Below are 27594 nucleotides of genomic sequence, written 5' to 3' on the forward strand. Positions count from 1 at the left end.
ATGACAAACAAACATAGCACAAAATGTGCGATCTTGAAGTTACAATAACTCACCTACTTATACCTGCGACAAAGTAATAATGGTGAAATACACCAAGTAAGCCACAAATTTGGTGACCAGTTAAGTTCAGATGAGGTCCATCTGTCGAAATGGCAGTCTTGCTTGGGGGACTGTTTGGGGGAAAAAGAGGAGCAGTCTACTGGATGACATCTTGACCTCCACGGCGTCGCTGTATGAATGTTAGTAGGAGATAAAATTCCTTTTTGTAACTTCGTATAATTATGTTAACCATTGCCCTGAAGTTTTCCAAAAGTTAAGCGTTTTTAAGGGTTTTTGTGTCACCCATTCCTAAGAATTTGTCGTTATGAAAAATAGATACACAGACGTCTCATACAAGAAACATGCCATGTCAAACATTTCAGACTATAAGATTGAGACCACTTCAGAAACGGGTAACAGATGCTATAGTTTCTTAAAAATGTTTGATTATTTGGTTTAGGTTCTATATGCTAAAATATCAATAAATAATCACTTAAGGAAAAAGGGACCCAGGATAAATATACTCAGAGGCATAAATAAGTAATTTTGTCATACCTAACTGTGGTATGTACATGCACTTTGAAGCAATTTTAACAATCACTCAAGATACTGTCACAATATATCAAATATGACAATGATGATGTGTATTTTCTTCTGTTCACAGGCCGAAACATTTTCGATTACAACCATATAGCAAAAGGAAAGAACGCCCAAGGATTTGAGAAACGTTAAACACTAATTCAGAGGAAGATTTCAGCTAATCAACGTCCTTAAGAACTAGTGATTCCCTTTAGTACTAGAGGACAAGTTGTTTTTAGGGCGTGATATGAGGAAAATCTTAGACTCGGTCGATCGCAAATGTTCATGGCGGGAAGCTGCTGTAATATCGGTGGGATTCATGTTTGCTACATTTGCAGTTCTGCACTTCAAGATCCTGCCACATCTGACGGCCCCTTACAACCAGCCTTGTTATTTATCCGCTCAAGAACTTGATGACTTACGCTACATGATTCGCAATGTAATAACTGTTTATGAAGATATGAACGTCACCTACTGGTTAGATTTCGGGACGCTATTGGGAGCAGTAAAGACAGGTGATATCTTGAGGTAATTTCTAAAGTAATGTTACAGGGACTTAAGTTAATGGTTCTAAGGCGTTGTCAAATGATTAATGTCGTTTTCACAGCCTATCTATCAAACTGTACCTATGATGAAGGCATGCCGAATTTAACGTAGTCTACACCATAACGTTGTACACGACACATAATACATACCCATAACGTGGACGACAAAAGTTGACGAGGTCTTCAAATTTGCACTTTCTTTGCACTTTGCTTTGAGATACAATGCAACAAGGCTTGCAGCAAGGCGGTCATTTTAATGTAAAACGTTTAATGTTTGAAGCCATATACACAACCACAGAGGCTTGGTCATCTATGACCATAACTTTCTTAAGGTGGTGTCCCACCTGACCAGCTCACTTTTTTCCAAGCAATATTTCTGATCAAAGATGACAAGTAAACCCCCTTAAACTGCATATTTTCTGAAAAGCAGAGAGTCTAAGGTAGCAATAGTTTAGTCGAATAATGAAGGGAACATGTTTTGAATAAAAGACCGAAATTTTTGTATTGATGGTAATTAATATAAGTCAATAACTTGACCTACCTTATGAAATTTAAGATCTCATTTGAAATTATCGTATATGTAGCAAACAAGGAAAATTTTGTTATGCACTATCATTTTTATTCTTGAATGGCATGGGTTGAAAGACTGATATTGAAGTGTTTAGAATCACGATAAGCAGAATTGAAATGACTCTTATTCAAACTGTAAGAACGTCCTTGCCCCCATAACGTCATTCAAATATATAATACACATAACGTAAAAATACAACTAAGCTTGACCCAGCAAAACTTGAGCGGAACTTGTTTTGAATATAGAAAGGGGAGAAAAAATATGCCAGAAAATCATGGTTTGTTTGTATAAATTTCGCAAATTTATACTTTTTTCTTTAACTTACGACTGCTTTCATGCGTATAGGTGAACCCAACTAATAGTTTACATTTTGGTTATCATATCATTAAAGTTGATTACTCTCTGCAAAATAAAAATTTGTTTTTGAGCAAAACCCGCAATACAACTTTAAATTCGAATCCTTTTTCTGCTAATTATGCCTGCGTATGGTTTCGTCTGTTATTGTGAGCTTTCATTCTTGAAAGCTGTATAGATCACAGGGGCCATAGTTCAGGTACGGTGAAATATATATATAATCCGAACATATATTTGTATTATAATATGTCTAGAACCTAGTGATTCCAAACGACTGTAGTAAGGTCTGTAGAATTCTAGTATTACCCCACTTCTGACGTCATAAGTAGAGAAATACAGTCGGTACTATTTGACTCTACTTGTGCGTTATTGAGGCTGCCGGTTGACGTTATGACGTAGATTAAAATAGAGTTGGTGCTGAAGAATTTCGGCGGAAAGAGGTGATCATAAAGACGCATAATGGAAATCAATAGCTATTGATATCAGTGATTTTTACAGTTTATCTGATTGTGTTCATTGTCGTCGGCAACCAGAGAGTACGTGTGCCAAGTTGTAAATTGGCAATGCTGAAATAAATGCGTCGCTCGTCTGCATTTTATTGTCTGGCAACTGGGTACTGCAACTGGGGACGAATCGCTCCATACGTGTTCAAGTCGTTCCTTCGCCGAATGCCGGTGACAGACACGTTATTATCTTTGCGAAGGGCATTGCAAGTCACAGTAACTCGAATATGTATTTCCCCAATATAAAACACAATGTACTACAACCTGTCTAAGCATACGCTGTAATTTCATTTTACAGACATGATGGAGATGCTGACATCAGCCGAATTACACCCGAAGGGGGCACCTACAACCTCGGCGAATTCACGAAACGTCTGTCGGAAAAGGGGATCGATTCTAACCATGTGTATGCTTGGTATGGAAACCTTGTTATCGATCTCTATGAATGGGAACTGCATGATGGAGAGTACAACGGAAAACCGATGAAGATGATGCGGAGGAAGCTAAGAAAAGAAAAATTAAATACACAGATATTTGTAGACAAACTCCACGAGAAAAGATATTATTTTCCAAGCTCTTGGATTGTACCGACGAAGAAGATCGATTTCCTTGGAATGAAAGCCAGAATCCCAAATAACCCTGAACGTTTACTGAAACATCATTACCCTTTCTCGAATTACGGGAATTTTTCAATAACTATTCCTTATAAATGGAAGTGTTGGATTCCGTTTTTCAAGTAGAACACACGAGGGTACGATTTAGATTATATTCCCACATGTACCAACCACAATTGACGACTTGTTTTCCCTTCTTGTTGGTATTGATAGTGTTAGGAAAGGAGACTTATTGCTTTGTACCAACACCTAGCAAGTTATACATGTGGAATCAGGAGGAAATGTACAAACGAACTAGATATTCCGATAAATATTTTTTTCTGAACAGTTTAATCAAAGAAAAAGGTTTAAATTTCTCGATATTTTGAAAGGCTCTCTAATTATTCCCATTTCTAAAAAGCAGTCAGTCCAGATATCAACCCTACAGAATCCCAATCCCGATTTTCGTTTTCACATTCACAATCACTCAAAAGAAAGTTAATTGACAATGTCGTATTATGTCTTTGATGAAGGATCTTACTTATCAGCATTACTTTGTTTCAGCTACTGTGTATTTAAAATATACTTATTGTTATTGAAGCTATTTTCATAGCAATTAATAACATCGCACAATGAGATATCATATACATTGATACCTTAAAAGCATCCAAAAGTATTACTATCGCTTGTCGATGTGCTTGGTCATGCGTTGAATTTGTTATCAACCCCATTCAATTTTATTCATTTTCCGTTGTTGATCTTCGTTGGCGATTGATTTATGGTAACTGGATACCGAATCTAGCTTATACTCTTCGTCGCTATGTTTCCCTACGCTGACACCTGGCAAGATTTACGTCACAGTCGTGGGTAAAGCTCGACCGGTAGAAATACTTTCGTGTCTACGCGTTCCCGTTTTTGTTGTCCGAAGCCAGTCAATGAAAACAGCAACTTCGCGACGCGTTTTCAAACGGTGTTTTATAGTTATTTTGTAACATGACGAGAGCGTTGACGTCTTCGGTCGAGACCGCAGCAAATCTTGCAGATGTCAATGGCTTTACAGTAGATTTCATCGGTACCGCTTCCATCGTCACAGTTTTTTGTTCCGTCCGTGCCGAGATATTAGTTTCACTTCCATAATAAAATTCGGATTCGAAATGTTCGACAAAAATAGTTCTACCAGCGATAATCAGTATTTTCCTCCACAGATATACAATCCACTTCAGTATTTATTGTTGTTTAGGAGCCGGCGACAATATTTACCAACAGAAAGTAGTACGGGATATAACTAATTTGCATAATTTAACATGATATAATTTCTGAACCATGGTTTTCTATGTTAAATTTATTTAATGGCACGTGACCTGTTTTAAAAATGCTTTGCAGTTGGCAAAACACGTACAATATTTTGCTGAAAGCAAGCAATTAGTAAAATATTTAATAATAGTGATAATTAGCTCAATCGAAAGCTACAATACTTCGAAAAGTTTCAAGGTTTTTGTGAAAATGCCAATAATAGAGGGACTATGGTAACTCTGTCTGTGAAAATACCAACTTTATTTCGCTGGCAACAGATAGGTAATCTGTGGTACATATGTAATAATAAGAGAGTTTACGAGGTGATACCGGCCTAAAAGGCCTTCACAACAGTGACGTAAAGACGTAAGTTTAAAAAAATTATTAAAATGCAAGTGGAGAGTTTATGATCTCCCATCTCCATTTCTAGCTGATTGTAAACTAAGGAAATAATGTGTGTATACCCGACCTGGGTGTTTTTCCTTGCTTATATGTCATGAAATACGACGAGACTCGATGTCGTTTTCACTGCATTTATTACTAGCTCTACAAAAGCTACAAACACAACTCAATTGATTGTCGACCAACTACCAACGTATATATCTAAAGGTAGGGCAAGAGAGAATATGATTACTTTATAAACAAATTAAAGCGAAATTCTCCTTATTCCGATATCAACTCTAAAGAATCCTAAGATTATTCATGACAAATGCATCGTTCTACCCTATTTCACTCACCTGAGCCCTAGCACACTGATTTATTTTTAAAACCCACAATCAATGTTGGCATAGAGCATACAATGTAGTCTAGCCGTAGAGTGTCATGGAGCTAAACACTGTTTTAAGATTTTGGCGCTTTATAAACTTTGCCAATTGACTGATTGTCCGGAGATTCCCTGATAAATTCTGTGATAAAATGAAAAGTGGTTTCTGTGGTCTTTGAATTATTGAGATTGTGGTCAATATTGGTCAATAGAATTAATAACTAACATTAGATCGACATCAAATAAGATTTAACAATGCTTATTAATATAAGCATTCTTCAATTCTATTAAGTTATTGGTGGATTTTTAAGCCACGTGCTATTTACAAGAAAGACACTACGTGAGACAGGTCTATGTTGACGGTAAACTTTATCATCAATCCAATCAAAGCACTAATTGTTGTGCTCAATGCATACATATTACCGATGAATTCACAGCACATGCAATTACTTAATAACATAAGCTTACTGCTGGATCATATCGGGAAATTGGTAAACAAAGCCAATGGTTACATAGTTTGATAGATACATTCCAATGCAAATCATTATATTGAAATTTCAGTCCATGTTTTTTTAAGTGACGGTGATAGAATAAAGGTTTATTTCCCCTCGCTCACAGAAGGGTATCCTTTGAAAGCGTAGTCGTATTTTCTGTTGCATTCAATATTCTATCCGTCGCTCCAGGCCATGCTTTTGGACCTTCCAGACGATACCAGTAAGGTACAATTGGGCCGTACTTGTAGTGAGTATATGGAGTTGAACTGGTCAAACTCGTGTGGTATACCATCCCTAGGGGTGTTTTATTGCTATTATAAGCTTATTATACCAGTATATTGAAATTTTGCATAACACGTTTTAAAGTGACATTTCTTTGATCATGAGCTAACGTGAATTTTGCGTATCTAGAGGGCCCCATGACATGGATATCTTTATGTTTATGTTTATCATTGCCCGGTACCCGTGAAGTACAAATGTCACGCAACGCAAAGAAATGGATTTTCAAAAGAGTAGTTTTATTTCAACACATAAGTATCAACAGTACCCTACTTGTACGTAGGTTAGTGAAAGCTAATAATAGAAACATTTACATAACAATACCAGTGTCAACTTTTGAACCCCGAACGAGCAATCTGAACCCTGGTACCTCGACCTGACACAGACGTTACAATGCACGCGCACGCCACCGAGAGCGGGATATTTCGCTCCATTCCAAACGGAGTTCAGTCATTTTTGTTGACGAATTGGATGTTTATCGGACCATGAAAGAAATTTCAAAGGCGGCAGCGTTGTCCCGTACCTGTGCAAATCATTGTCTAAGAGCGACGGCATGCACAGTTTTAGACTCAGCGGGAATAGAGACGCGGCGCATCATGTATGTATCCTGTTATAAAAACGAGGCAAGTGTAAGGTCATACACAAATAAACTTACCACTGAACAAAGTCGAAACATGTCTGGGATTCTTTCCGAAAGCACTGGGTACAGCGAACAGACGCTGCACACAGCCCAGGCAGATGATGATTGCCAACAACAAACCACGTGTTCTTCTGTCGAGTCAAATTCTGATGCGTGTCGTACTCCAACCATTTCAAGGAACATGATGAATCAAACTTCAGGTTTGTTTCAAATCTGCACATTCAATATCATATCGCCCAATTTATTGACCCAAACGCTATTAGTGCAAGATGCGAGGTATAATGATATTCAAATATGCAGATTACATTAATGAGCATTGTTTCGGTATTAACATTCTATGCTAATGACCCTTAATCGATGCGGAATATTCATGTACGTCGGATCTTGCATTGTATACCAACGTGGACATTAGAAAACCAGACTGGGTCATCCGAGAGGAAATTAATTTTCGGTCGCTGAAACAAGCAATTGCTACCATGATGTAACTTATTCAAATACAGTTCAAAGGATGTTACCGGGCATCGCTCATCGTCGGTGGCATACATTTTAGCTTGGGACGCATTATCATCGCAGGGGTGATTTTTTTTTCCTGAACCGCGTATTCAACGAATTTCTTACCAATACATCGGCTTTGACTCGAAATGATTCTTCTCTTACAATCCGTAATCCCTCGCGACTACGTCACCAAAAGTGAAATGTAAGATCGGACCACACTTTCCTTAAAAGACTCGTAGGGGTAGTGCTACAGAGTACACCGCTTGATGCAACTTTTTGCAAGTCCGCCTTGCATATCGGCACTTTATGTTCACCGCGATCTAATCCCGTGGATTCCAGCTGTTTTTTAAAAGTTCTCTGTACAAGTTATTTGATGAGTTGAATTCTCTGTCCTGTATTGCGTTGACATTTTTGTGTAATTGGGGTGAGTTGAGATGTCTATTTACGGCTGCTCGAATTCCGCTTTGGCTTGACCGACCGTACTGCTTTATATCTTGGCTCCTCATTTTAATTACAGCGTAACATGTCCTTCAGGTCTTGCACTGGAAGAGTTTCAAAATCTGGATTTTTACCAATACTTTCTAGCCATTCTAGAAAAAAAATGAAAAAGCGCGTTATTTTCCTTCAGTCAGTGTTTTTGTTGTTTTCTCAGACCACTTACAGCACGATGTGTACTCATTCACGGCAACAATGTAACTCACCTTTCAAAATCTTGACTCCCCAAAGAGTCTGCCGCTTCGTATTTTTTTCATTTTTCAAATTCTCGATGTCTTCAATGATTTCTTTTTCACTGCAGATCGCGAACCATTTTTGTTTTGTTGGTGAGAATTCCTGTGTCTCATTCAGAAGACCTGCTTCAGATAGTTCTTGGATACTACCAGATTCAACGGGAACGACCTTGACACTCTTCACGGAAGCCATTGTTTATGTTTGTGGCAGACGATCGCGCACTGGTTTCGACTACAGAGGATTCCCCGTTGCAGACGACATTCCTAGCAACACGTAAAAAATCACATGTGCTATTTTTCAAAATGGACGCAAATCTACTGTTGTTATTTTTGTTACGTAATTTAGTACATAAATCTGCAATATACTTTGAAACAAAGCTTTTTTTCCCTTTTTTGTATTTTAGAAAGGAAATTCACACTCAGGGCCACTTGGACAGATGCCAACTGTGGTATGTCACTGGTGGTATATGGCACAAGACCACTAACTAATTTCCAATAGGCCACCACAGTAGCGTTGAGCTCGATTTTCCTATTTTTAAAATATTCAGCAGCACGAATCCTCTGAACAGGTGTTAGGTCAATGTCAGCTTGATTACTGATGAATTTTTCGTGTGGGCAAGTCCACGGAAATTTTGAGATAGCGATGAAAATAGCGCCCTCAGTGGTGTTTTTTACAACATTCAGGCTTATTGTTATGATTTCTATGGCCCCCTAGAACTCCTCATATTACCACCGAATGCTTCAGCCATTATTCACAAAAATTCTTGACATTAAAGTTCAAACTAAACAAGCATCCATGCAGGTATCAAAACTTCAAGGTGTGGACTATTTTTTTCCGAACTAATTTCGTCTTGTGGTCTTGTGCCATATCACCAATATACCACAGTCATTTTCACGTCTCGACCAATCAGATAGCTTGATTTACACCATCAATATACTACTATAATATGATAGCCGATATCTCGCTCTCAGACCGATCTTTGCACTGAGTGCATGCAATTTCATGGATAAAATTTGTCGCTTAATGTTCGCATGGAAAAAAAATTGCAGATTGTATCACAATACAAAGTGACCATGAACAAATGATGATTCTTCACGAGACAACATCAAATGGAAATGACAAAGTGTACTTGCATGAATGTCAAAACATTACATAGCCACCAAAATAGTGCAGTGTACCTCCCTATACTTCTAGATAGCGTTGACTCAGATAGCCAATAAAGCATACTTCGTTACAGTTTACATTAATATATACTGTTACTTTCCTCGTCACATATGGCAAGTACTTAATTGATTGTTTTTGTATTTCTATATATCTCTTCATATATGATTGTCATTTTAATGTGCAAAAACATAAACCTTGTGATTCATTAAATTGTGAAATTCGTCTTTACTAGATTTTAACATTTACCTCAGCGCCATTTCCTGCAATTTCCGATAAAATTTCACAGGCTGAGTGAGAGCCATCTTGTGAAAGAAAAACAATGAAATGAATATTAGAAGTATTCGTCAGGAATCAAAACATGTGTAGTTAATCTTGAAATTATTCCCCCCCCCCCTCTCTTTCGGTCCTGTTTCACGACAGTACTGATTTGTATTGGCCTATGAGGATGACTTCTGAGCGTAATTATTTTACGTGTATACGTGTATTAGAAAAAATACTCATTCGAAAAAATGATTCGTTTGGCCTACCACGACTAGAACTTTTTTCCCTCTGAATTTACTGGGTTCTCGGTACTCATTTGCATCAAATTTTGTCCCCTTGAAGGTTTCCATCCCAGGATATGAAGGAGTAAACAAACGCCTTGTTGAAAGCGCTTGTGCAAATCATTACGTAATCAAATTCTTCCGTTGAAAGCTTGTGGTTCTTGTCCTTGATCTGTAACTTCCAATACTTGCCATCGTCGTTGCGCTGTATGTCGATTACGTCTGCGTTGAACCGAATGTACTTTTCAAGCGTGAAATGTTCCGCATAGTTTTAGATATGACGAAGTACCATAGGGTGAGGCATAAATGGCGGGTTTTCTTTCGGATAGGGAAAATCTGAAAATGTCATCATTTCTTTGCTGTCGTTGCTTACAACCGAGTCATAGAGGGCGGTTCCTTGTCCAGGCCGCAACTCTGGTGAGTAATTCCATACACCACCTAAGAGGAATTTAAATTGTAATTTCACAAAGAACGCAATTCAACCGACAATGCAGTGATGTTTTTAGAAGAATATGTAGGCATACTGCGCATGTTATAAAATATCGAAGTTGATGTTGTTCATTTTTTTCATGTACAGAAAATGTCAAGCGACTTTTGGTTTGGACTAGAATTCGAATGAAAACCATAAGCGTATTGACAAACCCACTATATAACCTCTCAATAAAACGTCGGGGAGTAGAAGAAGAACTTACAAGTGACATACGAATCAAAATTGGTAAAAATGCGATCTCACTCTTACAACGTTGAATGTAATCAGCACCAAAACATCTGCACAGTGTACTATGTGCAAGACGTCATCGCAAAAACCCAATATCTCGCACCTTTGCGGTTTAGGGACGTCAAAGATACTTATAATCGATGTCAACACAACACAACACTCTTTCGCGCTGACAAGAATTCAAATGTTCTGGCCCTCTTTTTTCGCACTTTCTGCTGTGATCTAGCCGGTACACCTGGAACATGTTGGTTTGTTGTCGGCCAGTGATTCAAGTTTCTGACCCACTCTGCCGACAGAGATTTCGAATGAGCTTTACACACTCTTTCATTGGGTAAGCAACACCCGAACCACGCCATGACAGCTGTATGGTCAATAAAGTTACCATCGCATACTATGACCCATTTTTCGCTTGCGATCAGCTGTTATCAAGCGGAACAATGGCGGAACAGACACCCAGAGTAGCCCCTACACTGTATCAAAGAAAGAAATGCATACTACAAAGTCACAGTATCGCCGTGACGTCCTTTGTGAATTTGCTTTCTTGCCTTGTAAATGAGGTACAGGGGCAAATGAAGGAGAAGGGGGCATTCAAATTCTGTGTAGCTCTGTGTATACGGCATATAATATGCTAGGATCCATATTCACTAACAGTAAACTTTGACGTGTCATGTTACGCAAGTGGTTAGAAACCTGAGCTTTCTGCCTTTGCGCCCACATATTTTCTAACGTGAATTTTGACGTCAGTTGTGTATTTTTACCCTAGTATTATACATCACGTGAAAGCTATTTTCATGATTTTTTTTATTCGATCAAGAACATTATGGGTTATGAACTGTTATTGACTTTTCAGTGAAAGTGTAAAGACATTGGGTGAACCAGCATAATTTTTTTAAGTCATAGCAGGAGGGGTCTATTGTCTCGACATCAACGACTAATTATCCTGTCCCAGATTGCTGAAAGCGCCTTTTTTAGTTTTTTCACCCTGTCGAATCTACGTTTATCAACTGTAGTCTTACTTTGCCGTCTATTCAAGCAAAGGTAATTCGACTCTCAAAATCTTAATATAAAAGCAGAGACACAATTTTTAAGATAAACTATTCAACAGGCATCTGTGAAAATCTGGTGAAATTGCATTTAGGCGTTCTCGAGTCAAGACAAGAAACTCATTGTGTCGTTGTTGTGCACTTCGAGGACCCCTTGTTGGTTCTCTCCCTTTCATGATGCTGTTTCCGTCTCTGTTTTGAATGTTGAACATGCATGGGTCTGTTGCGGTATTAAGGTAGTTGCTATCATTAAGGCCTCTCTTGGAACGTACAAGTTTGTAAACGGGACGGCCTCTCAATAAGATATTGAACATCATTATTAAACGTAACCACTGCCCCGGGTGCTTTTTGAAATGCGCAAAAAATGTCTCAAATAAAATGTTCGGTATACCGCAAAGGAAATCATAATCATGCGGCTAACCGACACGCCTCGTCTGACTTGGATTTTGCGGGCAAATCTAGCCTTTTCGATTTGGATCAAAACTTCTGTCTGAAGACCACTGAAATGAACAAAACTCGTGGTCGATCTCTGAAAAGCAAATTTGTCCATGATATTTTTTATCAAACTTGATAATAACTAGAGGACCTGCCATTACTCATGTTGTAGCTTGTAACACTCGATATATGCTGCTACTTGTGTTCCGTACTACACAGAATTGGATCGTCAAAAGTTTCACAAATCCTTGTCCGCTTGTTTCAGGGGTAAAAAACAAAATTTCGTTTTTTCTACATGTAATAACCCGATGAAGGCAGAAAGCTGCTTTAATTGGGGGAAAATTCCACATTTTACGGTGAGTGTATGTGTGTGTCTGTGTTTTAGCGCTAGCACCAGCAATGTTGCTGATAGGACGTCGTTCACATCGTCTTCTTTGCATGTATATTTTGTTCGCATTTGCGAACACATGCACATATATACAATTTTTCACAGCTCTACTTTGAAACGTTTAACCCCTACAAATTTGCACCAAATATTCCAAAATTTCAGAATGTAACACATGATATATCTGTTTAGAGCCCCTAGCATGGCTTAGGTTATCTGTTCAAGTACAAACGACTTTTGAACAGGAAAATATCTACTGTGTCATTTTGTGAAATTTTGAAGGGCATTACGGCGATATCTCATAAACGGTCCGGAATTTTTAGAAACGCATGCTTAACTATATTCTCATATATGACTTCAATAACCCTATCAAAAGTCAGCTAAATTCGTGTACAATTGAGAAAGTTGAAAGATTTTTTGAGCATTTTCAAAATATCAGGAGTCGAAAGTCCATAGAAAACAACGGAACGGTAAGATTTTGCACGTGCAAAAATGCGCGTTTGGAACGTTGCCAGCGATAGCAACCAACGTGCACTTTGAATCCTTCGGTATCGCCTTAATGGCAGCTCACACCAAGACACGGCCGGTGATATATTTTTTCCTACCGCACATAAAATGACCGTCTCACCGCAAATGAGCAGAAATCCATACCAGTCTGGAAGGATATGGACGGGGCTCTCAAGTTCAACATGTAAAATGAATGGGGCGATCAACGCCGGCCGTGTTTTGGCGTGAGCGGCCATGGCCATTAAGTCACATCCCTTTGGGAAGTGTAGCAATAGTGGTAGTGCCGGCCCATGTTGAATATGTTACATGAGTGTTCAGTCAATCATATAAGCCTTTCTCAATGTCACTCTAACACTCACACACACACACATACATTATACACACACACACACACACAAATCTATAAACACATGCACATATATAAATATTTTAATATATATAATGTATATATTACATTTATGTATATGCATGTGTGTATACAATTGTTTATTTATTTGTATGTTTGTTCTTTATTCAACATTCTATAGTACTGTATGTATGTATGTTTGCTGTATGGTTCTTTATTTATTAATAAATTAATAAATAAATAAATTAATTCATTTATTAGTTCATTAATTTATTAATTTATTTACTTATTTATTGTTTGATTGTTTGTTTTTGTTTGTTTATTTGTTTGTTCTTTCCTGCCCCATCCACTCAACACACTTATCATTGTTATTTATTTATTTATTTATTTATTTATTTATTTATTTATTTATTCATTTATTTATTTATTTATTTATTTATTTATTTATTTATTTATTTTTTTGACTCCTGGCCACCCTTTTCTGTGCTTTGTATTGTTCCAGCTTTGTTTGTCATGTTTCATCTTGTTCTGCTTTGGATCAGTGTGTGTTTTCATCTTAGGGCCCTTGGGAAGATGAGCGTCTTTACTGAAGCTTACCAGGATACCCTCGTTAAACAAGGTTTAATAAAATAATAAAATAAAATAAAATAAAATGTGCTGCAGGCCTCCGTTGCTCTTCATGACAATACCACTGCCCATCTAACCAACTGCCATGATCCCGTGTAAATCTCGCGCTTTGCAGTAGCCAATCAGGATGCATTTTAAATACACTGGCCGTAAGGTATTGAAACACGCAGAGTTGTAATAATATTGATTTATGTATTGTTTGTTTGTTTGTTTGTTTGTTTGTTTGTTTGTTTGTTTGTTTGTTTGTTTGTTTGTTTGTTTGTTTGTTTGTTTGTTTGTTTGTTTGTTTGTTTGTTTGATTCCATGGCTTCCCTGTGCTTCAATACTGATGGACTGTCTGTATGCGTCTGCTGCAGATCAATATTATTACAACACTGCGTGTTTCAAAACCTTACGGCCAGTCTTTTTCCTTTGGTATTGATGGGCAAATTTTGTCGATAATTCTATGGCTGCCTTATCGTCATTGAAATCTGCTTGGAATCAGATCCCCCTTCGAATATCCAAAAGTTTGTCCCCGTGCACTTTGAATGAGCGCCTGAAATAAGCCGCCATGGTCTTAACCTGAATACCAGAAAATAAAGGCCTATCAATCAGGTAATTTCGCACCTAAGATTCACAACCATATAATTCATTGATACTAGACAGGGGTACATCTGTGTTTACTTTAGTATGCCCTGGATTTAGAGAGCATTATAAAAGTAAAGACAATAGAAAGGGCTATACTTTCAACTTTACCTGCAAAAATAAAGGACGGGGAATGCGTCGCTCGTCACCATTTCCTGGCAACTTGCTTTCAAAAGGGAGACTACAATTGAGGACGAATCGTTTCATATCCATGTTCAACTCCTTCCTCCGCCGAATGCCGGTGACAGACACGTTATTATCTTTGCGAAGGGCAGCGCAAGTAAGGGTAACTCGAATATGTGTTTTTGCAATATAAACAAAAAAACATGTTCTACAACCTGTCTAAGCATACGCTGTCATTTCATTTTACAGACACGATGGAGATGCCGACATCAGTCGAATGACACCCGAAGGGGGCACCTACAACCTCGGCGAATTCATGAAACGTCTGTCGGAAAAGGGGATCGATTAACAGTGTGTATTTTTGGTATAGAAATCTTGCTGTCGATCTTTTTCAATGGGAACTATACGACGGAGAGTACAACGGAAAACCGATGAAAATGATACAGAGGAAGTTGTCAAAACAAAAATTAAATACACAGATATTTTTTGGACAAAGTCAATGAAAATATATAATTTTCCAAGCTCTTGGATTGTACCGACGAAGAATATCGATTTCCTTGGCATGAAAGCTAGAATCCCAAATAACCCTGAACCTTTACTGAAAAATTATTATCCTTTCACGTATTAGGGGAATTTTCAACATATTTTCTGTATAAATGGAAGTGTTGGATTCCGTTTTTCAAGTAGAACGCATAAGGGTACGATTTGGATCATATACCCACACGTACCAACCACAGTTGACGACAAGTTTTTCCTTCTTGTTGGTTTTGATAGTGTTAGGAAAGGAGACTTAGTGCTTTGTACCGACACCTATAGCAAGGTTATACATGTGAAATCAGGAGGGAATGTACAAACGAACTAGATATTCCGACGAATTTTTAACCTTTAACTATGGAACACGCTACCAGTCGACATCAGAGAATCCCCGGACTTTGAAACTTTCAAAAAAACTGACTACGCACATGTTCTCTAGCGCATACAGTGTACTTTAGCCATCAAGTGTCACGAAGCTAAAGACTGTCTTTAGATTTGGCGCTTTATAAACGTTGCTGATAGTTAATTGTTTGGGGATTCCGTAATAAAGTCTGTGATGCAATGAAAAGTAGTCTCCGTGGTCTTTGAATTATTGGGATTGTGGTCGATATTGGTCTACAGAATTAACAAACATTAGATCGACATCAAGTAAGATTTAACAATGTTTATTAATATCAACATTCTTCAACAGTATGAAGTTATTCGTGGATTTCTAAACCACGTGCTATTTAAGACAAAGACACCACATGTAAATTGAGACAGGTCTATGTTGACGGTAAACTTTATCATCAATCCAATCAAGGCACTAATTGTTGTGCTCAATGCATACATATTACCGATGAATTCACAGCACATGCAATGACTTAATAACATACCGCTGGATCATATAAGGAAATTGGTAAACAAAGTCAATGGTTACAACATATTCATACTTTGACAGGTACATTCCAATGCAAATCTTTATATTGAAATTTCATTCAATGTTTTTTTTTAAAGTGACGGTGATAGAATAAAGGTTTATTTCCCCTCGCTGACAGAAGGGTATCCTTTCAATGCGTAGGTCGTATTTTCTATCGCATTCAATATCCTATCCCTAGCTCCAGGCCACGCTCCTGGACCTTCCAGACGATACCAATACGGTACCATTGGGCCGTACTTGTAGGCCATGGCTAGTTTCGGATCAGACAGGAGCAACCGCCAAAAGGATGGTCTTACACCGATCATATCTGCCAGTTCTTCCATATAAGGTCCTGCAGGAACCTGTGTGTACCAAAAATTATTGGAGAAGATATAAATGGAAGGAATCAATTGCAATATCATTATGTGCAAATAATGTTACAATAAAGTTCTGATTACATTATGTGAGTCAAAGTATATTTGTAATTATCTCGTGGCACGAAGAAAATTATTTGCTCGTAATCTCTGGAAAATTTATCGCAGTCTCAATATTTTTGATGTACAGGACATCAATCGCTGATATTCAGTTTGTCAATATAGGCTACAGTGCCTTTCCTTATTGCATTTCCGCATATTAATACTTACGTAATAATATTTATTTCTCTCATACTTAATTCTCTGGTCAATGTCTCTTTTCATTGTTGCTTTATCTGGTAGTACAATATGCCCGGCAAAGACCCGGACCGCTACTCGGGCTTGTAGTTCAGCTACTGGCCAATGCGATCCATAATTATCCAATAGATTTATCAACGCCAGCTTTTCAGGATGTTCAAGGCGCGCTGGAAAGATGTACTTGTACATCTCAGCTTTGTCTGATTTGTCTGGGAAAGATGAAACGTAAGACCAATAAGGGATAGAAATATTTCTCGACTTTTAAAACCGTGTGTAATAAAAACATGGTAACACCACATTTTGCTAAGGATATACTCTAATATGTACCATTAACTGCACTCTAAAACAATGATCTCAATATATATTTGGCAAGTTGTGCAGCAACGAGTCAATGCACAACTCGGACACATCGCTCGAATACGACGCGGTATCGACTTATCTTCGTGTAATAAGCCTTTATCATACATGCATACTTTGGTTACGACTGTTTTCTTAAGGAAGTTCCGAAATTGGCGTCGACATCAATTGAAATCGACCTAGCTTGCTCTTCGCTGTACTCATGAATGCAAAGAGGATATAGCAGCCGTACCAGTCAGTTTATCTCCAAGAAATATACTTGTCCTTAGACGACAATTATGATTAATTTACCATCTTAGAAAGGAATTTGTGAGCGGGTTAGGGAAAACGTAAAGCGAGTACACTGAATGGCGTCGTAACTAGTTCATGTACATTTTGTTGCAGAACGAATAAAATATTTCAAAGGTATTTATATTGTCTGCTTATATATTGTGACTGGTTTACCTAAATGAACTTATTTTGAAAACATAAACATCAAAGTCTGCCGTTTCCCGAGTAAATCTTACATTGTATCCGAAACCCTCATGGAACACGATCATGACCTGTGAATCTCACTCATGTCACTGTACAAATCGGAAATACAATACGAGCACCTTCTCTATCGGTTCAGTGCGGTCAGAGTTTCGTAGCTCATTAATGGGTATACACCATGTAATTCACAACTTAGATATTTGAACTCGTCAACAGGAAACTTGTCGTATAGCGGTTCTGTCATGATGCACCGCAACAGGGACCGTGATCTTCAGCAGCGTACATATAAAGACATGAAGACACTGCACCGTAAGGGACTGGCCGTGAATGATGATAGGTGTACTGAGGTCGCAATACGTACACATTGTCAATGCGATCGTTTGTTTGTTTTTGGTAGAAATGTACTTGTACCTAATACGATTGGAGCTAATTTGGGATAATTGGATCTTCATATTTTGCAAATTCTAAAAAGCGTTTTGTGCCATGTAGATTAATATTGCAATATTACAAATTACTCATTAAAACAAGAGTATAACTTGAAAAGAAAAGCAGATGTGCTTACATTTGTAGATTAGAATATACATTACTTCACCGTCCACTTATCCCACATTAGTTTCAATCGCGCAATGCCCACGAACTGACTGCAAACAACAAAAATTGACTTTAATCGCAATGACGTTTCGGAGTTTCATAAGTCTTATTCGTTCAGCTGTTTTATGTATATGAAAACACCAGCAAAGGTCACGTGTACACGTGGCTGTCAGTCGTTCCGGTTACACTGAAAAAATACGGGTTTATATCAGCACCCTCTAAACAATAAGAGAATTACAATACAGGGATATCATGTTTGATAATAGTTGGATATTTTAAAAATACATTACCGTAAAGCCATGAGTCGTCGATTGCTGGAACGGCGAAGTTATATCCCGTGGCAAAGATGACTGCATCTACATTCTCCAAAGTGGTGCCATCTTTGAAGATGACGTCATTTTGCTGAAACTCTTTAATGCCTACCATTGGTTTAATCTGGCCTTGCGCCAGTCTATCTTGCATATCATCACAGATCATCGAGCCTTTGTCAATTGAATATATTTCTTTACTCTGCAATGCAATAGTATGTAAATTGTTTCATTTACATTTCTCACGGTGTGTTTGAGTGCATACCTCAAGACATTCACCAATCCTATGTTGATCCCATCGTAACGTTGTTCTGACAACTTTAGCAGAGATACGACACAGTCCAACATTACTTAGTACGTAATAAATAACCGTATTCATAAATCTCTCTAAACGCCAAAGCGAAAATGCTGTTGTTAGATTTGGTACATTTAAGCAAGGACGAGTGTCAAGCTACCTTGAAATAATTGTGGAGTCTAATAACCAAGCGAGATGAAAGGAAATAACCTCTTCCTAATCTATATCATTATGGTTTATTTTAGAAGTCAGTGATAGTATAGTACTTCTACAAGCATGTGGAAATATTGTTGGCCAATACCTTCCGGTGTACTTAGAAGACCATAACTTTATATAATGGTGGGGGGCAGGAGAGTTTTTCAGTCGTAAAGGATCTAGTCCCCCGCTAAGTTTGCATAATTTAGGTTGCGAAGAGGGGAAAACACGATTTAGGGGGGGGGGGCATTTTCAATGTCAATCGTTCACTTGCGACAGTATGGTGTTCGCTGATGAGGTTTGATGGAGAATTAAAAATAAGAGATACAAAGAAGGTTATGTCCACAATACTTTGGACTACATCTGTACATGTGACACAACTGATAAGTTGTTGACAGTGTCTGTATGTCTTCATTTTACAGCCTTCATTTTGTACGTAATACCATTTAAAAATTACCTGTAAACCAAATTTGCTGTGGTCATTTATTCTCGTTTTACACGCTCCCTCCAATGCTGCCATTAGCTTAGGTCCCGACATAACCACTGACCGACTTAACAAACTGATGTCATATGGGAGGCCGTCCTTGCAGATACGGGGGAGAATCCAAAATCCATGCCGCATGCTTAGGTATACCTTAAAAGAAAATAAAGATAGAAAATATCCTGAGCATGAATTTTAACCAGTACCTTTGGAAGGCATTATTTTTCATATATGACTTTAAGACTGATCGAAAAATGTTATAATTTTAAGGTCCACTTTAAAGCAACACAAAGGTACACCATTTCATGAGTACCGTTCGAAAAGTTAAACAAAACGGAGAAAACAAAGTTAAGTAAAAGTACGTGCTCCCCAATATTTACGGCTTGAAACCTTTCTTATTGTATTCACATTGTGCTGTACCCCTTAACATTGCAATCGGTGGAGTTGATTTGTACTGTGAACTGATGGTTTGTTGTGATCCTCGTCGTCGTCGTCCTTCGTTCAGAATTGTCGATATACCTTTAACAACTCCCTAAGATGTGAGAGGGTATTCGCCATTTCGTTCCTAAAAGACTCAGATTTGATATTAGGGTGATAACTTGCCACTAGTACACATTTTGAGAAAATCTTCTCATTTTGGCTAAAATTTCAATGAAGTCTACAACATGACCTGCGCGATGAATCCTTCATATCTCAATGAACACCATACGAAAAGATACCGTAACTAAAAAACTTTTATGGTGCAACGTGTCTTTCCAATCGTTACCAATAGTAGGCTATTTTTTGAATTCCTTTCATCTCTTCCGATCGTGCGGAGCGGAGAGGCGCCAATGTTATTTGTTCATACTGAGACTGTCTTGTAAACAGATGTCGAGGACGCGACATCGCTGTCACGCAACGCGCCTCTACTTGTTTGAAGGTGAAGGTGACGCGCGGAAAGTAGCAGGCTTGCTAGTTTGTTTAAAAATGACATAACTGTAATAGAAAAACCTCTGGAGAAAATCACAATATTCTTCGAAACATTACAGCGTTGTTACAGCTTGGTTGCTTTGATTAGTGCATTTATATACATTTCTATGACTATACACTTCCCTGAATTGCTTATTATAATGACATATATCTCGCTCTAAGACCGATCGTTGCACTAAGTGCATGCAATTTCATCGATAAACTTCGTCGCGTAATGTCTGCATGAAAAAAAGTGCAGGTCGTATCACAATATAAAGTGATCATGAACAAATGATGATTATTTACGAGACAACATCAAAAGGAAATGACGACAGTGAACTTGCATGAATGTCAAAACATTACATCGCCACCAAAATAGTGCAGTGTACCTCCCTATACGTGTAGATAACGTGGGCTCAGATACCCAATAATGCACACTTCGGTACAGTTGACATTATATTCTGTTACTTTCCTCGTTACATATGACAAGTACTTAATTGATAATTGTGTTTGCAAATCTCTTCATTTCTTATATATGATTGTAATTTCAATGTGCAGAAACATACATCGTCATAGACGTTGTTTCAGTAAATTATGAAATTTGTCTTTACAAGATTTCAACATTTACCTCAGCGCCACTTCGTGCAATTTCCGATGAAATTTCACCAGCCGAGTGAGAGCCACCTTGTGAAAGAGAATAATGAAATAAATATTAGAGGAACTCATATCTAAGTACTCTTCAGGAAACAAAAGATGTATGTTTAATCTTGAAATTATTTCCCCCTCTTTTTCGGTTCTGTTTCACGACAGTACTGATTTGTATCGGCCTAATACACATGTACACGAGTATAAGAAAAAAAATACTCTTTCGATAAAATGATTCGTTAGGCTTACCGACGACTACAACTTTTTTTCCTCTGAATTTACTGGGTTCCCGGTACTCATTTGAATGAATTTTTGTCCCCTTGAAGGTTTCCATCCCAGGATATGAAGGAGTAAACGCCTTGTTGAAAGCGCTTGTGCAAATCATTACGTAATCAAACTCTTCGGTTGAAAGCTTGTCATCCTTGTCCTTGATCTGTAACTTCCAATACTTGCCATCGTTGTTGCGCTGTACGTCGATTACGTCTGCGTTGAACCGAATGTGCTTCTCAATGTTGAAATGCTTCGCATAGTTTTGAATATGACGAAGTACCATAGGATGAGGCATAAATGGTGTGTTTTCTTTCGGATAGGGAAAATCTGAAAATGTCATCATTTCTTTGCTGTCGTTGCATACAACCGAGTTATAGAGGGCGGGTCCCTGTCCAGGCCGCAACTCTGGTGAGTAATTCCATACACCACCTAGGAGGAATTTAAATTGCAATTTTAAAAGAAACGCAATTCAACCGACAATGCAGTGATGTTTTTAGAAGAATATGTACGCGTAGTGCGCATATTATAAAATATTGAAGTTGATGTGATTCATATCGTGTCATGTTCAGAAAATGTCAAGCGACTTCGGTTTGGACTAGAATTCGAATGAAAACCATAAGCATATTGACAAATCAACTATATAACCTGTCAAGACAATATCGGGGAGTACAGGAACTTATCAAGTGACGTACGAATCAAAATTGCCAGCAGGAAAACATCTGCACAGTGTACAATGTGCAAGACGTCATCGCAATCTTACTAATATCTCGCACCTTTGCGGTTTAGGGACGTCAAGGAGATTTATAATCGATGACAGCACAACACAACACACTTTCGCGCTGACAAAGAATTCAAATATGCTGGCCCTGTTTTTTTTCGCACGCTTTTGCTGCGATCTAGCCGGTACACCTGATAACATGTTGGTTTGTTGTCGGCCAGTGGTTCAAGTTTCTGACCCACTTGGCCCACAGAACTCGAATGAGCTTCACAGATTCTTTCATTGGTTTAGCAACATCCGAACCACTCTATGACAGCTGTGTGGTAAATAAGGTTTCAATCGCATGCTCTGACCTGGTTTTTCCCTCTGCAATCAGCTGTTATCAAGTAGAACAATGGCGGAATAGCCATGCATAGTAACCTCTACATTCTATCAACGAATGTAATGCACATGTCATGACAACGTCACAATACAGTCACCATGACCTTCATTGTGAATTTGCTTTCTTGCCTTGTAAATGAGGTACAAGGGCAAATGAGGTACAAGGGCAAGTGAAAGACATGGGGCCATTCCAATTCTGTGTAGCTATGTGTATATGCTAGGATCCATATTCACTACAGTAAACTTTGACGTATCATGTTACGCCAGTGATCAGGAAATTGAGCTTCCCGCCTTTGCGACCACATATTTTCTTACGTAAATTTAGACGTCATTTGTTTATATATTCACCCTGGTGTTATACATCACGTTAAAGTTATTTTCATGATTTTTTTATTTTTTGCTTGATCAAGAAAATCTAATGGGCAATGAATTGAATTTCAGTGAAAGTGTAAAGACACTGGGTGAACCAGCGTAAAAAAATTAAGTCATAGCGGGAGGGGGCTATTTTCGAGATGTCAACTACTAATTATCCTTCAGAATACTGGCAACAATTGATGTCCCAGATTGTTGAAAGCGCCTTTTTTAGTTTTTTTTTTCAGTATTTCCAATCTATATTTATCAATTGTAGTGTTTAACAGTGCAGTCTAATTAAGTAATGATATTTCGACTCTCAAAATCTTAATAAAAAAGCAGAGAGATAATTTTATGCCAGCATTCGATCTCGCTTAGGGTTTACAGCCGGGGAAAGCTCTGATTTAGGCGATCTCTATAACGAGCGATATAGCGAATAGAATATTGATTGACAACAAAACCATAACAAGTCTGCATTTGTATGTAGATATTGATTAGCAGTGTCTGTGATTCAGTGAGCTACCATTTTTACGCGAACTTCACGCGCCTTGAAAAGCGATAGTGTTGTTGACATAGGTGTGGTTGTTGGACCCCTTTTTCGTTCCCTCCCTTTCATGACGTTGTCTCCGTCTCTGCTTTGAACGCTGAACATGCACGGGTCTCTTAAGGTATTTAGGTATTTGTTATCACCAAGGCCGCTCGTGGAACGTCATATTTTGTATACGGGACGGGCTCTCAACAAAATATTGAAAATCATTACAAAACGTATCCACTGCCCCGGGTGTTTTTCCAAATTGCGCAAAAAATGTTTCAAATAAAATATTCGGACTTGTCGTTCCTATTGTAGCTTGTCACACTCGATATATGCTACTTCTTGTGTTTCGTACTTCCCTGGAATTGGACCGTCAAAAGTTTCACAAGTGTGGCCTTGTCCGCTTGTTTCGGGCGAAAACAAATTTTCGTTTTTGCATCGTCTTAAATTGTATGTAATGGGACGACGTCAACAGTTCAATGTCTGGAGAAACGACATACCGTACGTTTCCCGCTGACACCGCCGCCTCTTTAAAAACTTAAACGACCTCATATTGTAAATGATCTACAACAGTAACGTCCAAACAAAGTAAAAGTTGCATCTTTCGCAGTGTCACTAAAGAATAAGGTCCAAGGGTAAATGCGCACGAATCTCTATGGATCATGTATAACAAATCACTCACTTGACCTCCACTAACGTTTTGAACTACTCCGTCCTGTTTTGTTAAGTAGCAAAGGACACCCAAGGTCATCCAACAAAACTTTTTGTGAATGCGTAACAAGGCCAACAGTCGCATTCAATCAAATGTGAAAGTTAAGTAGTAGCAGTCAAATGTGTATTTGGATTAAACTCTCCTCGTTTTCCGCCGAAAATCCACATTTCTTCAATATTGGTTTTGACGTTAAGGCAATACATCGATTTGTTGAATATAATGCGAGAAGGATTATCAAGGTCGAGTAGACAATTTGACGACGTGCCAGCCTTTTCATTACAGACAACGTAGCAATGTGTGTGTATGTATATATATATATATATATATATATATATATATATATATATATATATATATATATATATATATATATATATATATATATTTATATATAATATATATATATATATATATATATATATATATATATATATAACCGTATGCTCTGTGCCCAAGTTCAGAAGTTGCCATAAAGCCATTATGGTGATAACCGGGAGGGCACAATTGTATACATTTTGTGTATATATATATATAATATATATATATATATATATATATATAAATTATATATATATATATATATATATATATATATATATATATAATATTCGATGTCTATTAGACAAGTGTATAGGTCACACCACAAATTGCAGCACACACGACAAGACTGAAAGCTGTTAGAGACAAATATGGCAACTTAAAGCAAGAAGCCAAGAACATTTTCCGTTAAATTACATGATTTGTAGATACTTTGCTTTTACGATCTGTCGCTTACCAAGTTTGTCGTGCCTCTCAAAACACGTTGGCTCGAGACCAGCTTCTTCAAGACAGCTTTTGATAGACACCAAGCCAGCGACTCCGGCGCCGACGATTGCAACGCGTTGCTTGGGAGCCATGCTTCACTTTACCACTGTTAAATGCACAATGTGACGTCCGCAATGTGAGCGATAATGCACGCTACAGAATAATGTCAGGGGGGCCTCTCAAGGAGTTTGGTCTGATCACAGCATAAAGCCAACAAACGATTAAAAAGTCAGAAATCCGAATTAGTTACTACATTTAGGCGTTTTTGAGGGATATTTTTGCGTTTTTATGTCATTAATTGCATTAATATATCTATATATTGCACCATTAACAGGCGAAAGTTATTGGATTTTTCACTTAGTGACTACCCCCGGAGAAGAATACAAACTACTGTAAAGGTCACCTTTACAATACTGTCTTATACGGGTTTTGAGGGCAATATATGACCTTAGCGAGTTCAATGTTACTTTGGGCGAACTTGCTGGCGTGATTAGTTTAAGTCGTACTTGGCAACTTCACTTTCATGCACTGCACAATTTATTTTAGACGACGTCGCCATATGTGAATACGACATGTCTTTCATTTGTTGCGAGTCTCATTGTAAAATTAGCTTCAGTAAGGTTAATAGTAACGCACATCACCATCAAAACGAGGCTATCATTTCTGCAGTAACGCTGGGTTACAGTAGTGCTTCATTCTCCTAAGCGACAATAATCCGATTAATAGTTTTACGGATGAAGTCTCTAAAACTACATGACGTCACGTTTGATAACATGATTATGTCATGCTGTGTCATAAATGTTTACAAAAAGTGAGACGAAGCCTGTTACATGAAGTTAGAAAAATATCCCTGTCAGAGTAAAATGTAGTTATAACACACAATTACCTTCGCTCAGCTAAAGATTTTGAATGTGAATACCAGATAGTTATTTCTGAGAACGTTTATAGGAGTATTACCTGCAGCCTGATATACGTACGTTATGAAAACGTCATAAACAGGAATAGCTTCATTTCTCAACAGATTCCAAGCTTTCCATACTTAGTTACGGCTAAATGGGGAAGGAAATCAGCTAGTCAGCTGATACAGAACTACATGTAATACAAGTCAGTAAATGGGACCGTTTATCGTGTCTGACCTTTATAACACGCTCAGTTTGATCAGAAGTCTCAGAAGTACGCGTTGCGGAACTGGCCTATGAGTTTACGTGTGACTCCCATGGTTAAGAGTGATTAGGGTAGTACGCGCCCAGAAAGTAAAAGCACGGCATCGATCACGACAAATGCGTACGTCGTGTTTGGCGATAAACCCGAGAGCTACGCCTACACGTGAGTTCAACTGAAAAAAAAATAAATTTCTTAAATTCCTGATCGGCAATGAACCTAAAGCGTAAAATTTCTTGTGGATTTTAATTCTTTAAAGATGTTTTTAAGGTAGAACGCACCATGTGAAGTGTTCCGTATCCACAGACCTATAGCAATATCCATTTTGATGGATTCTTTACAGTATACAGCAGAATCCATTAGAGTATCCATCATTATCCAGTACTGAGAATCCAGCACCGGAATACATAATGGATTCCCCCAGTATCCAGCAAAACTAAGGCTGCGGGGAATACATGCCAAATCCATTTTGGATACTAATGGATTCTAGTGTCACAATGCATTGTGGGTCTAAAAAACACAGACCTGGCTAGATTTTGAGAATCCATAAAAGTATTTATGATGGATACTAGCCTAGCCAGTGTAACGGAAAGTATGACTACTGCAGACACTTTTTATGCTGAGTGAAAGCGTTGCAAAAGTTGAAACACCTAAAAATATTACCACTTGTAAATTCGTTTTGCAATCAACATTGGCAGTGTCAAAAACGCTTTTTCCTAAAGATCCTATACACATACAAATAAAACAAAATTCCAAAACTTAATGTACGTCAAGAACTACAACGTTAACGATAGAGGACTCTTGCCTTTCATGATCAATCATTTGAGTCAAGACATGGATTGCGTTTATACTTATCAGCTTGAAACCCCCTCCCCCGATCAAATTGACCCCTCTCCTGCTGCAAGTTTACGTTTATCGATAGCAGGATTTGTTCGAGCTCGTTACAATTTGAGACGGTATATAGTGGACGGAATCGTTCATTACCATCTGTGTAATAAAACCAAGCAAATATGTCATCGTGACGACGAGCTATACTCTCAAGAACTTGCGTCACATTGCCGAAAAAACTAAGAAAATCGCAGAAATGTGGAAGTGACCTTTACTAGCTCACTGGATGAAAATCCAAATTTAACATTCTTTATGCAATTGCATAAATTTGCATAAAGTTGGTCAGCTCCTTTACGCACCTTTATGCAGTGCATAAAGGTGTGTAAACATGGTGTCAGTGGTGGTGCCTATATGCATCTGTATGCACTTGTATAAAAGGGTTTAATGGCTCACTAAAATTATGTACCTTTATGCAATCCAATAAAGTTGCATAATTTTACGTGTGAGGTAAAGATTGTAAAACAACACTGAGGATGACAACTTACAGTCTCTACAAATTGAAAAGGACTATATGTGTTAAAGAATAGCTGGATGTATAGTGAGAAACATATAATCACTTCCCTGGGCTCACATTTCTAACGTTCACTCTATATACCCATCTGGAAACCATCTTGAAGGGCTTAGCGTTTGCACTTTGGAGTCCCCGCACTGTAGTAGACACATATCCCTCCTTGAATTCTTATCATTTTGCAACTGTCTTTTTATCTTTCGACTGAAATAAAGCTTGCATTTTGTATACCACAGTATATGTTGCTGCAGTCATGACGAAAATAGTGATAGGTCAGGCAATGGCAAGTCATGCAGGGCTCTGATTCATTGCTCCATTGTCTCAAGGTGTAAATAGCCATATGTCATTAACATATCAGGAAGGTTGCCATTGATATCGCCACAGCAGTTACACATAGGATACTTCCCTTTTCGTCACACATCATTCACTCAAATGACAAATGTGTGGAGTCAGTAGACGACAGCCTATCTTGTGATAGTATTTG

At 38.0% G+C, this 27594-nt stretch overlaps 1 protein-coding gene across 2 annotated transcripts in view; it reads right to left on the bottom strand.

The window, feature by feature from the left end:
* The window catches only part of LOC139127398 (flavin-containing monooxygenase 5-like), a 147742-nt gene extending 122903 nt beyond the window's left edge, over nt 1-24839 (bottom strand). The window contains exons 1-7 of one of the 2 annotated variants that reach the window (XM_070693315.1): nt 24525-24839; nt 21035-21484; nt 20769-20824; nt 19169-19345; nt 18204-18423; nt 16468-16703; nt 15670-16185 (exon numbers count right to left, since the gene is read on the bottom strand). In XM_070693315.1, the coding sequence (XP_070549416.1) occupies nt 15943-16185; nt 16468-16703; nt 18204-18423; nt 19169-19345; nt 20769-20824; nt 21035-21484; nt 24525-24645 (1503 nt within the window). In that variant the 5' untranslated portion in view covers nt 24646-24839 and the 3' untranslated portion in view covers nt 15670-15942. Of the gene's footprint in view, nt 1-15669; nt 16186-16467; nt 16704-18203; nt 18424-19168; nt 19346-20768; nt 20825-21034; nt 21485-24524 lie in introns of those variants that run through there. The other variant, XM_070693316.1, reaches the window with a different exon arrangement.
* Between the last annotated feature and the right edge of the window lie 2755 nt (nt 24840-27594).

The sequence above is a fragment of the Ptychodera flava genome, unplaced genomic scaffold (assembly GCF_041260155.1).
Source record: "Ptychodera flava strain L36383 unplaced genomic scaffold, AS_Pfla_20210202 Scaffold_31__1_contigs__length_3010019_pilon, whole genome shotgun sequence".
NCBI lineage: Eukaryota > Metazoa > Hemichordata > Enteropneusta > Ptychoderidae > Ptychodera > Ptychodera flava.